Genomic DNA, 15,523 nt, shown 5'->3' with positions numbered 1-15,523 from the left:
GTCTGTGCCACAGGAAACTGGGTACAGCAGGGCAGAAGCTGGGTGGCTCGGCAGCCCTGTGCCACATCAGACACGACCCCACCGACCCGGGCGGCTGCTTCACCCTCACCGCTGCCAACGTAGGCAAGTGCCAGGCCATCCTGTGTCGCGATGGCAAACCACTGCCCCTCTCCCTGCTGCACAGCGTAGGCCTGGAGGAAGAGTACCGACGCATCAGACAACACAACGCCATCATCACTGAGGTACACAGGGAGGGGGTGTGTGGAGGGAGAGGAGAGGTTGAGTGTATTATGCGTGTTGTGTGGGGGTGTGTAAGAGGCTGTTAATTTAAATGAAATAGTAACTGATATTATAGCTTGTGATGCACATCAATTCCATTTCACTTTAAATTCTATAACCCCCAAGGTTATGCAAGGCTCCACATCCAGGTACATTTTCACACCAGGCCAGTAGCAACAGAAAGCTCCTTGCCCGAATGAAAGAAATACTGGCCCGGGTCAAGATCTGACAGTAAAGCGAATGATACGTACATCATTTCAATTAGCAAGTGATTTTATATTTCATTTGAGCTGGGCAGGGCAGGAATCCTATACTATACATGGTTCATACAGACATTACTTTTTCAAGCACTTAATTATAATTTTCAAGTACCCGCATTGTATATTTAATTGTTGTAATAGACTATAGAAAAAACGAACTATTACCATTCTACATTTTTAATAGGCCTTCCCTTTAATAGGCTTTCCCATTGCCATTCATATTATTTTTACATTCTAAAATATCTCAGAATAATGTGGGCATTGCCTGACTAAATACACTGCATGCACCAATAGTCCCCGGTGCATGCTGATGAAGTCTGTCCAGGTGGTAGCTCGTCAGTCTAGCCATTTGAGATGTTGTGTTGCCCATAATAAGCACACATGGTTCTTTAACCGAAATGTCGGGAAAGAAATATAAGCGTTCATTAAAAAGGAATGAGAAATGAAATCACGGAGTAATTATATTGAAGCGGTAGAACTTCTAAATCGGCTCGCCTACCGCAACGTCAAGGACTTTTCAAGGACCAGATGCCTGATTTCATCCATTGCATGATGACTGATTTACGCATCGCAAATATTGAACCAAGACTTCTGGTTTGTATAGCCATTCTTTTACTGCTAGATATCATAACTTGGAACATCTTTCCTACCCAGTGGTGATGTAAATCTTGGTGGGGCAAACTAAAAAAAAATGTTTTTGATGCATGCCAGCAAAGCCACTACACAACAAAATACACGAAACAAGACATTCATTGCACTATAACGGTGCCCACAACCTGTTATGGCCTACATAAAGCTGTTAGGGCCTACATAAAGCTGTCCCAACAGCAGAGCTTTCTTTTCAGCACCATGGAGTGAACCCTTACCACCACTACACCTGGCTATCAGCGAAGCCTTATCTAGCACCGAAACAGTTCATTCAGCCTCAAGCAGACAATGAAAGCGCTTACAATATTCAATGATTACATTTCTCTAAAACAGGCTATAGGCTACAGGTGCACCACCGAGTCAGAACAGTAGGCTAAGTTATGAGGGTGGAAAGTGACCAAATTATTGGGGTGAGGCACATGGGCTACTAACAGCTTACTACACAACATACACATTACTTTCTTGGCTACAGTTCCCGACTAATAATGTCGTAACCAAAAAATTGTTAAACGAATCCAAATATATTTGATATTTGAGAATCTTCAAAATAGCCACACTTTGCCTTGATGACAGCTTTGCGCACTCTTGGCATTCTCTCAACCAGCTTCATGAGGTATGGAATGCATTTCAATTAACAGGTGTGCCTTGTTAAAAGTTGTGGAATTTCTTTCCTTCTTAATGTGTTTGAACCAATCAGTTGTGTTGTGACAAGGTTGGGGTGGTATACAGAAGATAGCCCTATTTGGTAAAATACCAAGTCCGTATTATGACAAGAACAGCTCAAATAAGCAAAGAGAAATGACAGTCCATCATTACTTTAACACATGAAGAACTTTGAACATTTCTTTTAGTCCAAATATTGGGCCTCTGTACGCCTATGTAAATATTCCATTAAAAATCAGCCGTTTCCAGCTACAATAGTCATTTACAAAATTAACAATGTCTACACTGTATTTCTGATCAATTTGATATTATTTTAATGCACACAAAATGTGCTTTTGTTTCAAAAACAATGTGTGTATGTTTCTCGGAGGGGTTGGGATAAAGCAGAAGAGAAGTTTCTATTGAACAATAAAGTAATCATCTTCTTCCTCTACCCCTCTAGGACAACAAGGTGAATGGAGTGACAGACTCCACCCGCATCATGGGCTACTCCTTCCTGTACCCTGCGGTGATCCCACGGCCCTACGTCTCCAAGGTAACCCTCACCCCGCAGGACGAGTTCTTCATCCTGGGCAGCCGGGGATTGTGGGATTCTCTGTCGCAGTCGGAGGCGGTGGAGGCTGTTCGTAACGTCCCAGACGGCCTGGCTGCAGCCAAGAAGCTGTGTACGCTGGCCCAGGGCTACGGCTGTACTGACAGTCTCTGTGCCGTGGTGGTCCAGCTTTCTGTGAGCGAGGACTGCTGCTCCTGCTGCTGCAGCGACGCTCCCCAGCCGCCCCCAGCCCCGGCTTGGGCGGCTACCCCTCCTCGGGGGGTTCGTCGATAAAGGAGCGGCCCTCAGGGGACGGCTCCCTCCCGGTCCCTCCGTCGTCTTGTAGCGAGATAAGCAGTGAGATCAGTACTAGTGAGATGAGCAGCGAGGTGGGATCCACAGCCTCCTCTGACGAGCCTCCCCAGAGCTCCCTGGTGCTGCTGCATGAACAGCCCCACCACCACCAGCTCCACCTGCACCACCAGGCCAACCAGCTCTCCCTCCAGGCCCAGCACGCCGCCCAGCCCTGCCCATACCCTCACCCAGGCTCAGAGCTCCCTGCCCGGGGCTGCTGTTCACTCCACCCTGCCTGTCTGAGCGGCTCCTTCCAGAGGCAGCTGTCCAGTGCCACCTTCTCCAGCGCGCTGTCTGACAACGGGCTGGACAGTGAGGATGAGGAGCCCATCGCCGGGGTCTTCTCCAACGGGAGCAGAGTGGAGGTGGAGGCCGACATCCACTGCCTTAGGGCTGAGGCCTCTTCATCATCATCATCCGGATGGGAACGCCTGCTGGCCCCTCCTCCACCTCCTCCACCCTGCACCCCGGAACCACTGGAGGAAGGGGTGGAGCTGACCTTGGGGGAGGCGGAGACAAGGGAGCAGAGAGAGGAGGGCTGGTCAGTGGGGTCTGGCAGAAAGTGTGATGATGGGAAGACCCTGGGCAAGAGGAGGGGAAATGGCTCCGTGGCCCCTCAGGAGAAGAGCCACAACCTGATCGAGGTGGCAGCAGACGCCCCTTCTAAGAAGGGGGGAGGGTACTTCACAGCCCCCGCCCAGCCCGACCCGGACGACCAGTTCATCATCCCTCCAGAGCTGGAGGAGGAAGTCAAGGAGATCATGAAGCAGCATCAGCAGAAACAACAGAAAGCACCTAGCCCCGACCAGCCTGCAGACTACTACGACACACCCCTCTGAGCAGACACACCCCCTTACTGCAGTCTACTACAACCCTCCACTATGTTCCTGCAGACTACTAGGACACAAACCCTTGATAAATCCCTACAGAGTCTGCAGACTAGCTGAGTAACCTATGTATCCGAAAAACAGCACCTTGTTGAGCAGTCAGACTACAAGCGCTCAACCCGTTCCTGAGACCACATCACTGGAGTACCATGCACTGTAACCTGCTCCACCCCTTTCCCCAAAATGGCCTATAGGATAGGACATGCAAATGAGACCTTTAAAATAACCGAACCCTTATAGGGTATCCTACTTATGAACACACCTTTTATGGTCCAAAGTAGTTCCACTACTACTCAGACTATACTGGATGTTGTTTTTACATTAGACAATAAACCTCTGAGTACCAATGTAATCAACACTATTCTCTCTGCAATGGGGTTAGCCTACCACAACACACAGTTCAAATGGATAATATGATTACAGTTTTTTTGTTTTACTTACCATATCTTAATGTGAAGAAAATTAAGTCACTTTTTAAAAATGAAACACGGAGACACAATCTTATTATCAATGAAATACATTTGAAATGGTACACACCAATATTAACACGCTTAACTTTTGTAGATAGGGCACTTAATGATACTGTGTTTTTTCAGTAAATCCTGGCTCTTGGCCTGTAAAAAGGCATAGAAATTTTTGTAGAAATTTGAAAGACTAACTCCTAGGAGTTGCATACTCTTTATGGTGACCTAGTCACTTGTACTAATCTTCTCTGAGAGAAATTGTGATTTTTTTTCTTCTTTTTTTCCAATGATTGTAAATAAGAGAAATGTATGCTGATGCTTTTAAAGGAACTGTGTACCCATATGTCTGTGGATGGATTTAGTGGTGTGGAGGGGGTGTGGGTCAGACCAGGTTTAGCCATTATGAAGAGCTCACTTTCCTTTCTCTCCTAGACATACATACAGAGATATGCTCAATGCGCACACACACACACACTGTTATACAGTACAAGCACACACAGTTCAGTGGTTCTTCTCTTTCAGTTCTGTCTTATATCTTGGTTATAGTCAGCAGTCCCGCTAGTGTGCTCACAACACACACACAGTAGAATACATACACACAGTATTCCGTCCCACCTCCCTCCTAACTGTTATCACCAGCATGACTGTGTCCAGTTCAGTAATGCAAAAAAATTCTATATCCACATGGAAAGTAAACCACACAAACGTTCCTGTCTTTGGTATAATAAATCTTACATTTGTGAATATAAGCTTCCTTGTTCTGGTGGTATTTGTATATTTTGGGGTCAAAATTCAAATTCTCTCTTCCGTGTGTCTGATATTTTCAATGTATGGCCCTTTTTTTTCACCTTTATTTAACCAGGTAGGCTAGTTGAGAACAAGTTCTCATTTACAATTGCGACCTGGCCAAGATAAAGCAAAGCAGTTCGACACATACAACGACACAGAGTTACACATGGAGTAAAACAAACATACAATCAATAATACAGTATAAACAAGTCTATATACGATGTGAGCAAATGAGGTGAGAAGGGAGGTAAAGGCAAAAGAGGCCATGGTGGCAAAGTAAATACAATATAGCAAGTAAAACACTGGAATGGTAGATTTGCAATGGAAGAATGTGCAAAGTAGAAATAAAAAATGGGGTGCAAAGGAGCTAAATAAATAAATTAAAAACATTAGGGAAAGAGGTAGTTGTTTGGGCTAAATTATAGGTGGGCTATGTACAGGTGCAGTAATCTGTAAGCTGCTCTGACAGATGGTGCTTAAAGCTAGTGAGGGAGATAAGTGTTTCCAGTTTCAGAGATTTTTGTAGTTCGTTCCAGTCATTGGCAGCAGAGGAGGAGAGGCGGCCAAAGAAAGAATTGGTTTTGGGGGTGACTAGAGAGATATACCTGCTGGAGCGTGTGCTTTTCCCTGTGGGAAAAGGGGCATTCTTTTGTGTTTTTCAGATGCAAATGTCACACAATTTTAAGTTAATATAAACGAACAGCCAGAAATGCTGCTAGTAGCAATCAAATAGACTTTCCAACGCATTACATATTATCAAGAAAAGTACGAAAATAATCTCTTTGTTGTGTGGCTGTCGTACAGTTTGAGTCCGTTCAAAATCATACAGGTGTATGTGCACCTTATGACCAGAAGAGGTCAATATTGTCCAATACCTTTATTAGCACTACCTCAATGAAGCTCTTATTTAACTTGGCAAGTCAGTGAAGAACAAATGATTATTTACAATGATGGCCTACCAAAAGGCCTCCTGCGGGGACGGGGGCCTCGGATTAAAAATAAATACAATGTAAATATAGGACAAAAACACATCACAACAAGAGAGACAACACACCACTACATAAAGAGAGACTTAAGAAAACAACATGGCATGGCAGCAACACAGCATGGTAGCAACACAACAGTGTAGCAGCACAAAACATGGTACAAATATTATTGGGCACAGACAACAGCACACAGGGCAAGAAGGTAGAGACACCAATACATCACGCAAAGCAGCCACAACTGTCAGTAAGAGTGTCCATGATTGAGTCTGAGATAAAACTGTCCAGTTCGAGTGTTTGTTGCAGTTGCTAGCTGCAGCGAACTGAAAAGAGGAGCGGCCCAGAATGTGACTGGCAGAACGGGTGTTGTATGTGGAGGATGAGGGCTGCAGTAGATATCTCAGATAGGAGGGAATGAGGCCTAAGAGGGTTTTATAAATAAGCATCAACCAGTGGGTCTTGCAACGGGTATACAGAGATGACCAGTTTACAGAGTGCAGTGATGTGTCCTATAAGGAGTATTGGTGGCAAATCGGATGACCGAATGGTAAAGAACATCTAGCCACTCGAGAGCACCCTTACTTACCGATCTATAAATGATGTCTCTAATCTAGCGTAGGTAGGATGGTCATCTGAATCAGGGTTAGTTTGGCAGCTGGGGTGAAAGAGGAGCGGTTACGTTAGAGAAAACCAAGTCTAGATTTAACTTTAGCCTGCAGCTTTGATACGTGCTGATAGGACAGTGCACCATCTAGCCATACTCCCAAGTACTTGTATGAGGTGACTACTGCAAGCTCTAAACCCTCAGAAGTAGTCATCACAACTGTGGGAAAACGGGCATTCTTCTTACCAAAACATATGACCTTTGTTTTGGTGATGTTCAGAACAAGGTTATGGGTAGAGAAAGTTTGTTGTAGAGCATTTAACACAACATCCGGTGAGGGGCCAGCTGAGTAGAAGACTATCATCTGCATATAAATGGATGAGAGCTTCCTACTGCCTGAGCTATGTTGTTGATGTAAATTGAGAAGAGAGTGGGGCCTAGGATCGAGCCTTGGTGTACTCCCTTGGTGACAGGCAGTTGCTGAGACAGCAGATCCTCTGATTTTATACGCTGCACTCTTTGAGAGAGGTAGTTAGCAAACCAGGCCAAAGACCCCTCAGGGACTCCAATACTCCTTAGCCGGTCCACAAGAATGGAATGGTCTACCGTATCAAAAGCTTTGGCCAAGTCAATAAAAATGGCAGCACAATATTGCTTAGAATAAAGGGCAATGGTGACATCATTGAGGACCTTTAAGGTTGCAGTGACATATCCATAACCTGAGCAGAAACCAGACTGCATACCAGAGAGAATACTATAGACATCAAGAAAGCCAGTCAGTTGATTATTAGTTTTTCCAACACTTTTGATAAACAGGGCAAATAAGAAATAGGCCTATAACAGTTAGAATCAGCTTGATCTCCCCCTTTATTTAAAGGACGAACCATGGCTGCCATCCAAGCAATGGGCACCTCCCCAGAAAGGAGAGACAGGTTAACAAGGTTGGAGATAGGCTTGGCGATGATAGGGGCAGCAACCTTAAAGAAGAAAGGGTCTAAGGAGTTTAAGGAGATCCTTTAGCACCTCGGGCTCAGTGACTGCCTGCAGGGAGAAACTTTGTAGTGGGGCAGGGGAATAAGAGTGAGAAACATCGGGGATAGTCGCATTAGAATGGGTGGGAGATGAGGAAATGTTGGACGGGCAAGGAGTCATGGCTGAGTCAAATAGGAATCCTGACTTAATGAAGTGGTGGTTAAAGAGCTCAGCCATGTGCTTCTTGTCAGTAACAACCACATAATCAACATTAAGGGACATGAGCAGCTGTGAGGAGGAGGGTTTATAGGTCTTTAACCATTCTCCAGAACTTCTTAGGGTTAGACCCACAGAGAGAACTGCTCCTTTAAGTAACTAACTTTGGCCTTCCGGATAGCCTGAGTGCACTTATTTCTCGTTTGCCTGAACGAGAGCCAGTCAGCCTGAGTATGCGTGTGCCGAGCCTTTCGCCAAATGCAATTCTTGAGGTGGAGTAACTCTGCAAGATCACGGTCGAACCAGGGGCTGAACCGGTTTTTCATTCAAATGTTCTTTACGAGGCGTGTTTATTAACAATACCACTGAAAATATCAAAAAAGAAGGTCCAAGCGTCTTCGACAGAGGGGATCAAGCTGATTCTATACCATTTTAGAGGCCAGTTCATGAAGGAAGGCTTGCTCAAGTTTTTTAGCAAGCGTCTGACAAATCAGGACAGGTTGTTTCACTGAGCAGCCAAATACAAACACAGGCTGTAAAACAGTGATCACTAAGGTCATTACAAAAAATAAACTAACCATAGAAGCACTGTAATGATATGCCGCTAAAACCATCCATTCTTTGACTGCAACTATAGAAAAAAATAATAATAATCTGCATTTAAAACTGTTAAGATCCTGGTATGATGGAAATGACATGTCAGCAACAGTAATGCAGCATCTACCGTAAACAATACTGTAGGCACACTTCATAGCATATGTATTTATAACCGTTTCTCCATAAGTACCACCAGTCATCGCCAACTGCACACCTGGATAGAGAGAGGAAGAGAACAAGTGAGAGAGAGAGTCAACAATCTACCCACTGCACACCTGGACAGAGAGGAAGAGAACGAGTGAGAGAGAGAGTCAACAATCTACCCACTGCACATCTGGACAGGGAGGAAGAGAACGAGTGAGAGAGAGAGTCAACAATCTACCCACTGCACATCTGGACAGAGAAGAGAACGAGTAAAAGAGTCAACAATCCACCCACAGCACACCTGGACAGAGAGGAAGAGAATGAGTGAAAGAGTCAACAATCCACCCACAGCACACCTGGACAGAGAGGAAGAGAATGAGTGAAAGAGTCAACAATCCACCCACAGCACACCTGGACAGAGAGGAAGAGAACGAGTGAGAGAGAGTCAACAATCCACCCACAGCACACCTGGACAGAGAGGAAGAGAACGAGTGAGAGAGAGAGTCAACAATCTACCCACTGCACATCTGGATAGGGAGTGGAAGAGGATGAGTGAAAGAGTCAACAATCCACCCACAGCACACCTGGACAGAGAGGAAGAGAATGAGTGAGAGAGAGTCAACAATCCACCCACTGCACATCTGGACAGAGAGGAAGAGAATGAGTGAGAGAGAGAGTCAACAATCTACCCACTGCACATCTGGATAGGGAGTGGAAGAGGATGAGTGAAAGAGTCAACAATCCACCCACTGCACATCTGGACAGAGAGGAAGAGAATGAGTGAGAGAGAGAGTCAACAATTTTCCCCCCTAGCAAATCTGGACAGAGAGGAAGAGAACGAGTGAGAGAGAGAGTCAACAATCTACCCACTGCACATCTGGACAGAGAGGAAGAGAATGAGTGAGAGAGAGAGTCAACAATCTACCCACTGCACATCTGGACAGAGGAAGAGAACGAGTGAGAGAGAGTCAACAATCTACCCACTGCACATCTGGACAGAGAGGAAGAGAACGAGTGAGAGAGAGAGTCAACAATCTACCCACTGCACATCTGGACAGAGAGGAAGAGAACGAGTGAGAGAGTCAACAATCTACCCACTGCACATCTGGACAGAGAGGAAGAGAATGAGTGAGAGAGAGAGTCAACAATCTACCCACTGCACATCTGGACAGAGAGGAAGAGAACGAGTGAGAGAGAGTCAACAATCTACCCACTGCACATCTGGACAGAGAGGAAGAGAATGAGTGAGTGAAAGAGTCAACAATCCACCCACAGCACACCTGGACAGAGAGGAAGAGAATGAGTGAGAGAGAGTCAACAATCCACCCACTGCACATCTGGACAGAGAGGAAGAGAATGAGTGAGAGAGAGTCAACAATCCACCCACTGCACATCTGGACAGAGAGGAAGAGAATGAGTGAGAGAGTCAACAATCTACCCACTGCACATCTGGACAGAGAGGAAGAGAATGAGTGAGAGAGAGAGTCAACAATCTACCCACTGCACATCTGGACAGAGAGGAAGAGAACGAGTGAGAGAGAGAGTCAACAATCTACCCACTGCACATCTGGACAGAGAGGAAGAGAATGAGTGAGAGAGAGTCAACAATCTACCCACTGCACATCTGAACAGAGAGGAAGAGAACGAGTGAGAGAGAGAGTCAACAATCTACCCACTGCACATCTGGACAGAGAGGAAGAGAACGAGTGAGAGAGTCAACAATCTACCCACTGCACATCTGGACAGAGAGGAAGAGAATGAGTGAGAGAGAGAGTCAACAATCTACCCACTGCACATCTGGACAGAGAGGAAGAGAACGAGTGAGAGAGAGTCAACAATCTACCCACTGCACATCTGGACAGAGAGGAAGAGAATGAGTGAGAGAGAGAGTCAACAATCTACCCACTGCACATAGAGCGAAAGAGAGATCTAACAAGACACACCAATATAGAGATGGTGGAGAGAGAAAGAGGGAGTCACTACACAGGCAAAACTAGTTGAAAAAAACGTTGTTATAACCACAAACTCGTCATTATAACATCTTAACCAGTTTTTCCTGCTGGGCTGTTTGTGTGTTTGTAAAGAGAAAGACTGAACACCCTCTGGGGAAAAGGGAGGGAATAACTACAGTAGCTCTGTGACGCTGGAGGGAGATAATACAATGAGAAGAGAAACACGCAGTAGTTACTAATGAAGCGAGAGAGAGAGAGATAAATACAGTACAGACCATTGTACTGTGTATAAGCTACAAGCCCCGACAGTAAAACGCCCTGCAAACAGCATTTCCAGCGTCCAATACACAGACTCCCTCATTCCCACACGTGATGTTAGTGCAGGGGTCAGAGTGCGGCACGGCGGTGGTAACCATGGTGACGGGTGGCACGGTAGAGGAGGGGACGGGTTGGATCGTCAGATGGGACACATCTGTAGAGAGTAACGAGATGTGGGAGGGAGGGGGGGGCATATAAGTGATGAGATGAGGACAAGCACAAACCATATTAACATAGAAATGAATGTACAGACACGGATAGGATTGGATAGCATGATTGGTTATAGAAATTGCGAGTGGGTGTGAATTTCATACCTTCATAGGATGTGGACGTGTTGGTAAATAAACCTATGGTATTTGAATGAGTGTGATGATAACCAACAAGGTAGTGTTAATGGGATATGTATGAAACATGGTATGCTAAAGATAGAGAGAATCTATCATGCTTTCAGAGAATGTAGAGAATAGTTTTAGCCTGTTTTTGATCAACTGCTAAATACGGTAGTCTGGTCCCAGATCGGTTTGTGCAATCTTGTCAAACGTGGCAATGACCATAGGACTTGGTGAGAAAGCACTTAACAGATCTGGGACCAGTGAAACTTTTCAGGGCTTCTTACCCTCCATGGTGAGCATAAAGATGGTGTCTCCCCCATTGATGAAATCCCTGCTCTTGGCCCTACCATGGGCCTGGTACACGGGTGTCCTGGTGCCCGGCCCATGGAAATATTTGGTCCCATCCGCCTCTGACACCTCAATGCCCACCTTACGAGGGTCTCCCCAGAAGAACAGCTCTGACGTCTCTGAAAGGTAAAGAGGTTTCTCAATATGCTGTAAACATGACTTCATCTATGACGTTACAAGACTGCTACTTTAAGTCAGTGCAAAACCAGGTGGAAAATCTCAGAAAATAATGGCAATTTCACTCATCTGTCAATGGAATGTAACTCCATGTCTTAAAGGAATTCCCTTTGTCTCAAATCTTTCTGCACTTGGTCCATATTAATTAAGCATCTCAGAAAGTGCTGATCTAGGATCATAATGAATCATATTTAATGGAAAGGGGGAACCTGATCCTAGATCAGTACTCCCACTCTGAGGTGCTTATTTTAACTAGGCAAGACAGTTAAGAACGAATTATTATTTACAATCACGGCCAACCCCGGCCAAACTCTAACCCGGACGATGCTGTGCCAATTGTGCGCCGCCCTATGGGACTCCCAATTACAGCCAGTTGTGATAAAGCCTGGAATCGAACCAGGATCTGTAGTGACACCTCTAGGACTGAGATGCAGTGCCTTAGACCGCTGTGCCGCTCGGGACAGTTCACCCAAATTACACATTGGTTTCCTTCCCCGTAAGCAGTCTATGGACCGATAGAATGAAAGTATCTAAAACTGACTGTGAAGCTCAACAAAGTCACTTATAGATGATTTCAAAATGATGAGCCCAGAATGCTAATATCGGTACCAGGACTTGGATGGGATTTGTGCAACAAATGCTAAAATGTTAGCTTTTGGAATCTTGTGCCAGGGAAACTAAACCAAAGCATGGATTTCTGTAAAACTTTGTCCATAGACTGCTTACAGGGTAAGGAAATTTGTCATTTAGTAATTTGGGTGAACTATGCCTTTAATGAATACTGGCCCTGGACTGACTACTTCATGAAGCTGGTTGAGAGAATGTCAAGTGTGTGCAAAGCTGTCATCAAGACTTTGAAGAATCTTACTACATGATTCCATATTGTTATTTCATAGTTTTGATGTCTTCACTATTATTCTACAATGTAAAAACCCTTGAATGAGTAGGTGTCCAAACTTCTGACTGGTACTACTATTGTTACATACACCTAATAGGTGCAGTGAAATGTGTTGTTTTACAGGATCAGCCATAGTGGTACGGCTGCCCATGGAGCAAATTAGGGTTAAGTGCCTTGCTCAAGAGTACATCGACAGATTATTTATCTTGTCAGCTTGCGTAATCGAACCAGCAATCTTTCGGTTACTGGCCCAACACTTACTGCTAGGCTAGTCTCCCTAATGATTCTATATTATACACATTAAACAGGTTCATTAAAACCAATATGATGGGTGTAAACTACTGATTTTACATTTAACATTTAAGTCATTTAGCAGACGCTCTTATCCAGAGCGACTTACAAATTGGTGCGTTCACCTTAAGACATCCAGTGGAACAGCCACTTTACAATAGTGCATCTAAATCTTTTAAGGGGGGGGGGGGTGAGAAGGATTACTTTATCCTATCCTAGGTATTCCTGAAAGAGGTGGGGTTTCAGGTGTCTCCGGAAGGTGGTGATTGACTCCGCTGTCCTGGCGTCGTGAGGGAGTTTGTTCCACCATTGGGGGGCCAGAGCAGCGAACAGTTTTGACTGGGCTGCGCGGGAACTGTACTTCCTCAGTGGTAGGGAGGCGAGCAGGCCAGAGGTGGATGAACGCAGTGCCCTTGTTTGGGTGTAGGGCCTGATCAGAGCCTGGAGGTACTGAGGTGCCGTTCCCCTCACAGCTCCGTAGGCAAGCACCATGGTCTTGTAGCGGATGCGAGCTTCAACTGGAAGCCAGTGGAGAGAGCGGAGGAGCGGGGTGACGTGAGAGAACTTTCTAAGTAATCAATCATTCCATTCTCCCCGAAATCAATCATTCCATTCTCCAACTCAAATACCAATTGGATTAGTTGAGATTTACTTTGGTGTAGCATGCTTCTTCTGTGCTGACTGAACACGTTTGTCAAAGTGAAAAAATTGTTTTTGCATGTAGCTGTGGACGACCCCCTCATGAGCCCTACGATCTCATGTTGAATATCGTGTGGCATTGTGGGGTATGGTGCTAAACACCATGGCAATTTCCTTGTCTTTTCGGAGAGTATAATCCATTATAGACAGAAAAAGTCCACTGCCCACCCTCCCCCTCGACTCTATCGAGTCCAATATCCCCGTCAGTGGTTACTGGTTTGAAACAAGGAACTCAATGATGTCTACAATTGCCAACAAACATGTGATTTCTCTCCAGCTGCCCATCATTAACAAGTGTTAAAACTGATGTTCCCATAGCACTTCGAACTTGTTTTTTCCCCCACAGTGCAGTGCATTTCAAATGCTCTTTACTTGATGCGTGCCAACCGAATCCTTTGGTAAGATCAATAGCATGCTTCAAGTTAGAATACCCAGCTTGGGTGAAGGCCTTGTCTGCGTTAGCATTGGACCCAACACAGAACTTTCTACATGGGGGAAAAAAATGACAGATCTGCAGTAATCGAGTATTCCAGCCACTCTCTTCCTACAAACCAGTTGCTATTAAATTAAAGGTTTTGGACAGAAAACCTGCAGCTAGGGTATGATTCTATGCTAACCTGGGCAGGGTCCTCTGTTCCAAGATTGCCAGCAACAGTCGGAGGTGGAGGGGTTGTGGAGCCATTATCCGAGCGGCGCTTGTGGAAGGGTGGGTAGCCTCTACATGCGGTGCTAGCTGGAGCTTAGCAGTTTGATGCTGAAAGCATGTGTTTCAGACATAAGGAAGTGGATGGCTGCAAACTTTCTACTTTTAAACTCGGACAAAACAGAGATGCTTGTTCTAGGTCCCAAGAAACAAAGAGATCTTCTGTTGAATCTGACAATTAATCTTAATGGTTGTACAGTCGTAAATAAAACTGTGAAGGACCTCGGCGTTACTCTGGACCCTGATCTCTCTTTTGAAGAACATATCAAGACCATTTCAAGGACAGCTTTTTTCCATCTACGTAACATTGCAAAAATCAGAAACTTTCTGTCCAAAAATGATGCAGAAAAATGAATCCATGCTTTTGTCACTTCTAGGTTAGACTACTGCAATGCTCTACTTTCCGGCTACCCGGATAAAGCACTAAATAAACTTCAGTTAGTGCTAAATACGGCTGCTAGAATCCTGACTAGAACCAAAAAATTTGATCATATTACTCCAGTGCTAGCCTCCCTACACTGGCTTCCTGTCAAAGCAAGGGCTGATTTCAAGGTTTTACTGCTAACCTACAAAGCATTACATGGGCTTGTTCCTACCCATCTCTCTGATTTGGTCCTGCCGTACATACCTACACGTACGCTACGGTCACAAGACGCAGGCCTCCTAATTGTCCCTAGAATTTCTAAGCAAACAGCTGGAGGCAGGGCTTTCTCCTATAGAGCTCAATTTTTATGGAACGGTCTGCCTATCCATGTCAGCTACGCAAACTCGGTCTCAACCTTTAAGTCTTTACTGAAGACTCATCTCTTCAGTGGGTCATATGATTGAGTGTAGTCTGGCCCAGGAGTGGGAAGGTGAACGGAAAGGCTCTGGAGCGCCCTTGCTGTCTCTGCCTGGCCGGTTACCCTCTTTCCACTGGGATTCTCTGCCTCTAACCCTATTACAGGGGCTGAGTCACTGGCTTACTGGGGCTCTCTCATACCGTCCCTGGGAGGGGTGCGTCACTTGAGTGGGTTGAGTCACTGATGTGGTCATCCTGTCTGGGTTGGCGCCCCTTGGGTTGTGCCATGGCAGAGATCTTTGTGGGCTATACTCTGCCTTGTCTCAGGATGGTAAGTTGGTGGTTGAAGATATCCCTCTAGTGGTGTGGGGCTGTGCTTTGGCAAAGTGGGTGGGGTTATATCCTTCCTGTTTGGCCCTGTCCCGGGGGTCATCGGATGGGGCCACAGTGTCTCCTGACCCCTCCTGTCTCAGCCTCCAGTATTTATGCTGCAATAGTTTATGTGTCGGGGCTAGGGTCAGTTTGTTATATCTGGAGTACATCTCCTGTCCTATCCGGTGTCCTGTGTGAATTTAAGTGTGCTCTAATTTCTCTTTCTCTCTTTCTTTCTCTCTCTCGGAGGACCATAGGAC

General features: G+C 45.5%; 1 protein-coding gene across 1 annotated transcript in view; it reads left to right on the top strand.

Moving 5' to 3' along the window:
* The window catches only part of LOC115102989 (PH domain leucine-rich repeat protein phosphatase 1-like), a 101,201-nt gene extending 96,365 nt beyond the window's left edge, over positions 1 to 4,836 (top strand). The window contains 3 exon segments of the mRNA XM_029623505.2: positions 14 to 242; positions 2,293 to 2,626; positions 2,629 to 4,836. Of these exon segments, the coding sequence (XP_029479365.2) occupies positions 14 to 242; positions 2,293 to 2,626; positions 2,629 to 3,575 (1,510 nt within the window). The 3' untranslated portion in view covers positions 3,576 to 4,836.
* Positions 4,837 to 15,523: the final 10,687 nt, after the last annotated feature.

The sequence above is a fragment of the Oncorhynchus nerka genome, linkage group LG20 (genome assembly GCF_034236695.1).
Source record: "Oncorhynchus nerka isolate Pitt River linkage group LG20, Oner_Uvic_2.0, whole genome shotgun sequence".
In the NCBI taxonomy this organism is placed as follows: Eukaryota; Metazoa; Chordata; class Actinopteri; order Salmoniformes; family Salmonidae; genus Oncorhynchus; species Oncorhynchus nerka.
The sequence above is the reverse complement of the archived record's forward strand: the minus strand, read 5'-3'. Positions and strand labels throughout refer to the sequence as shown.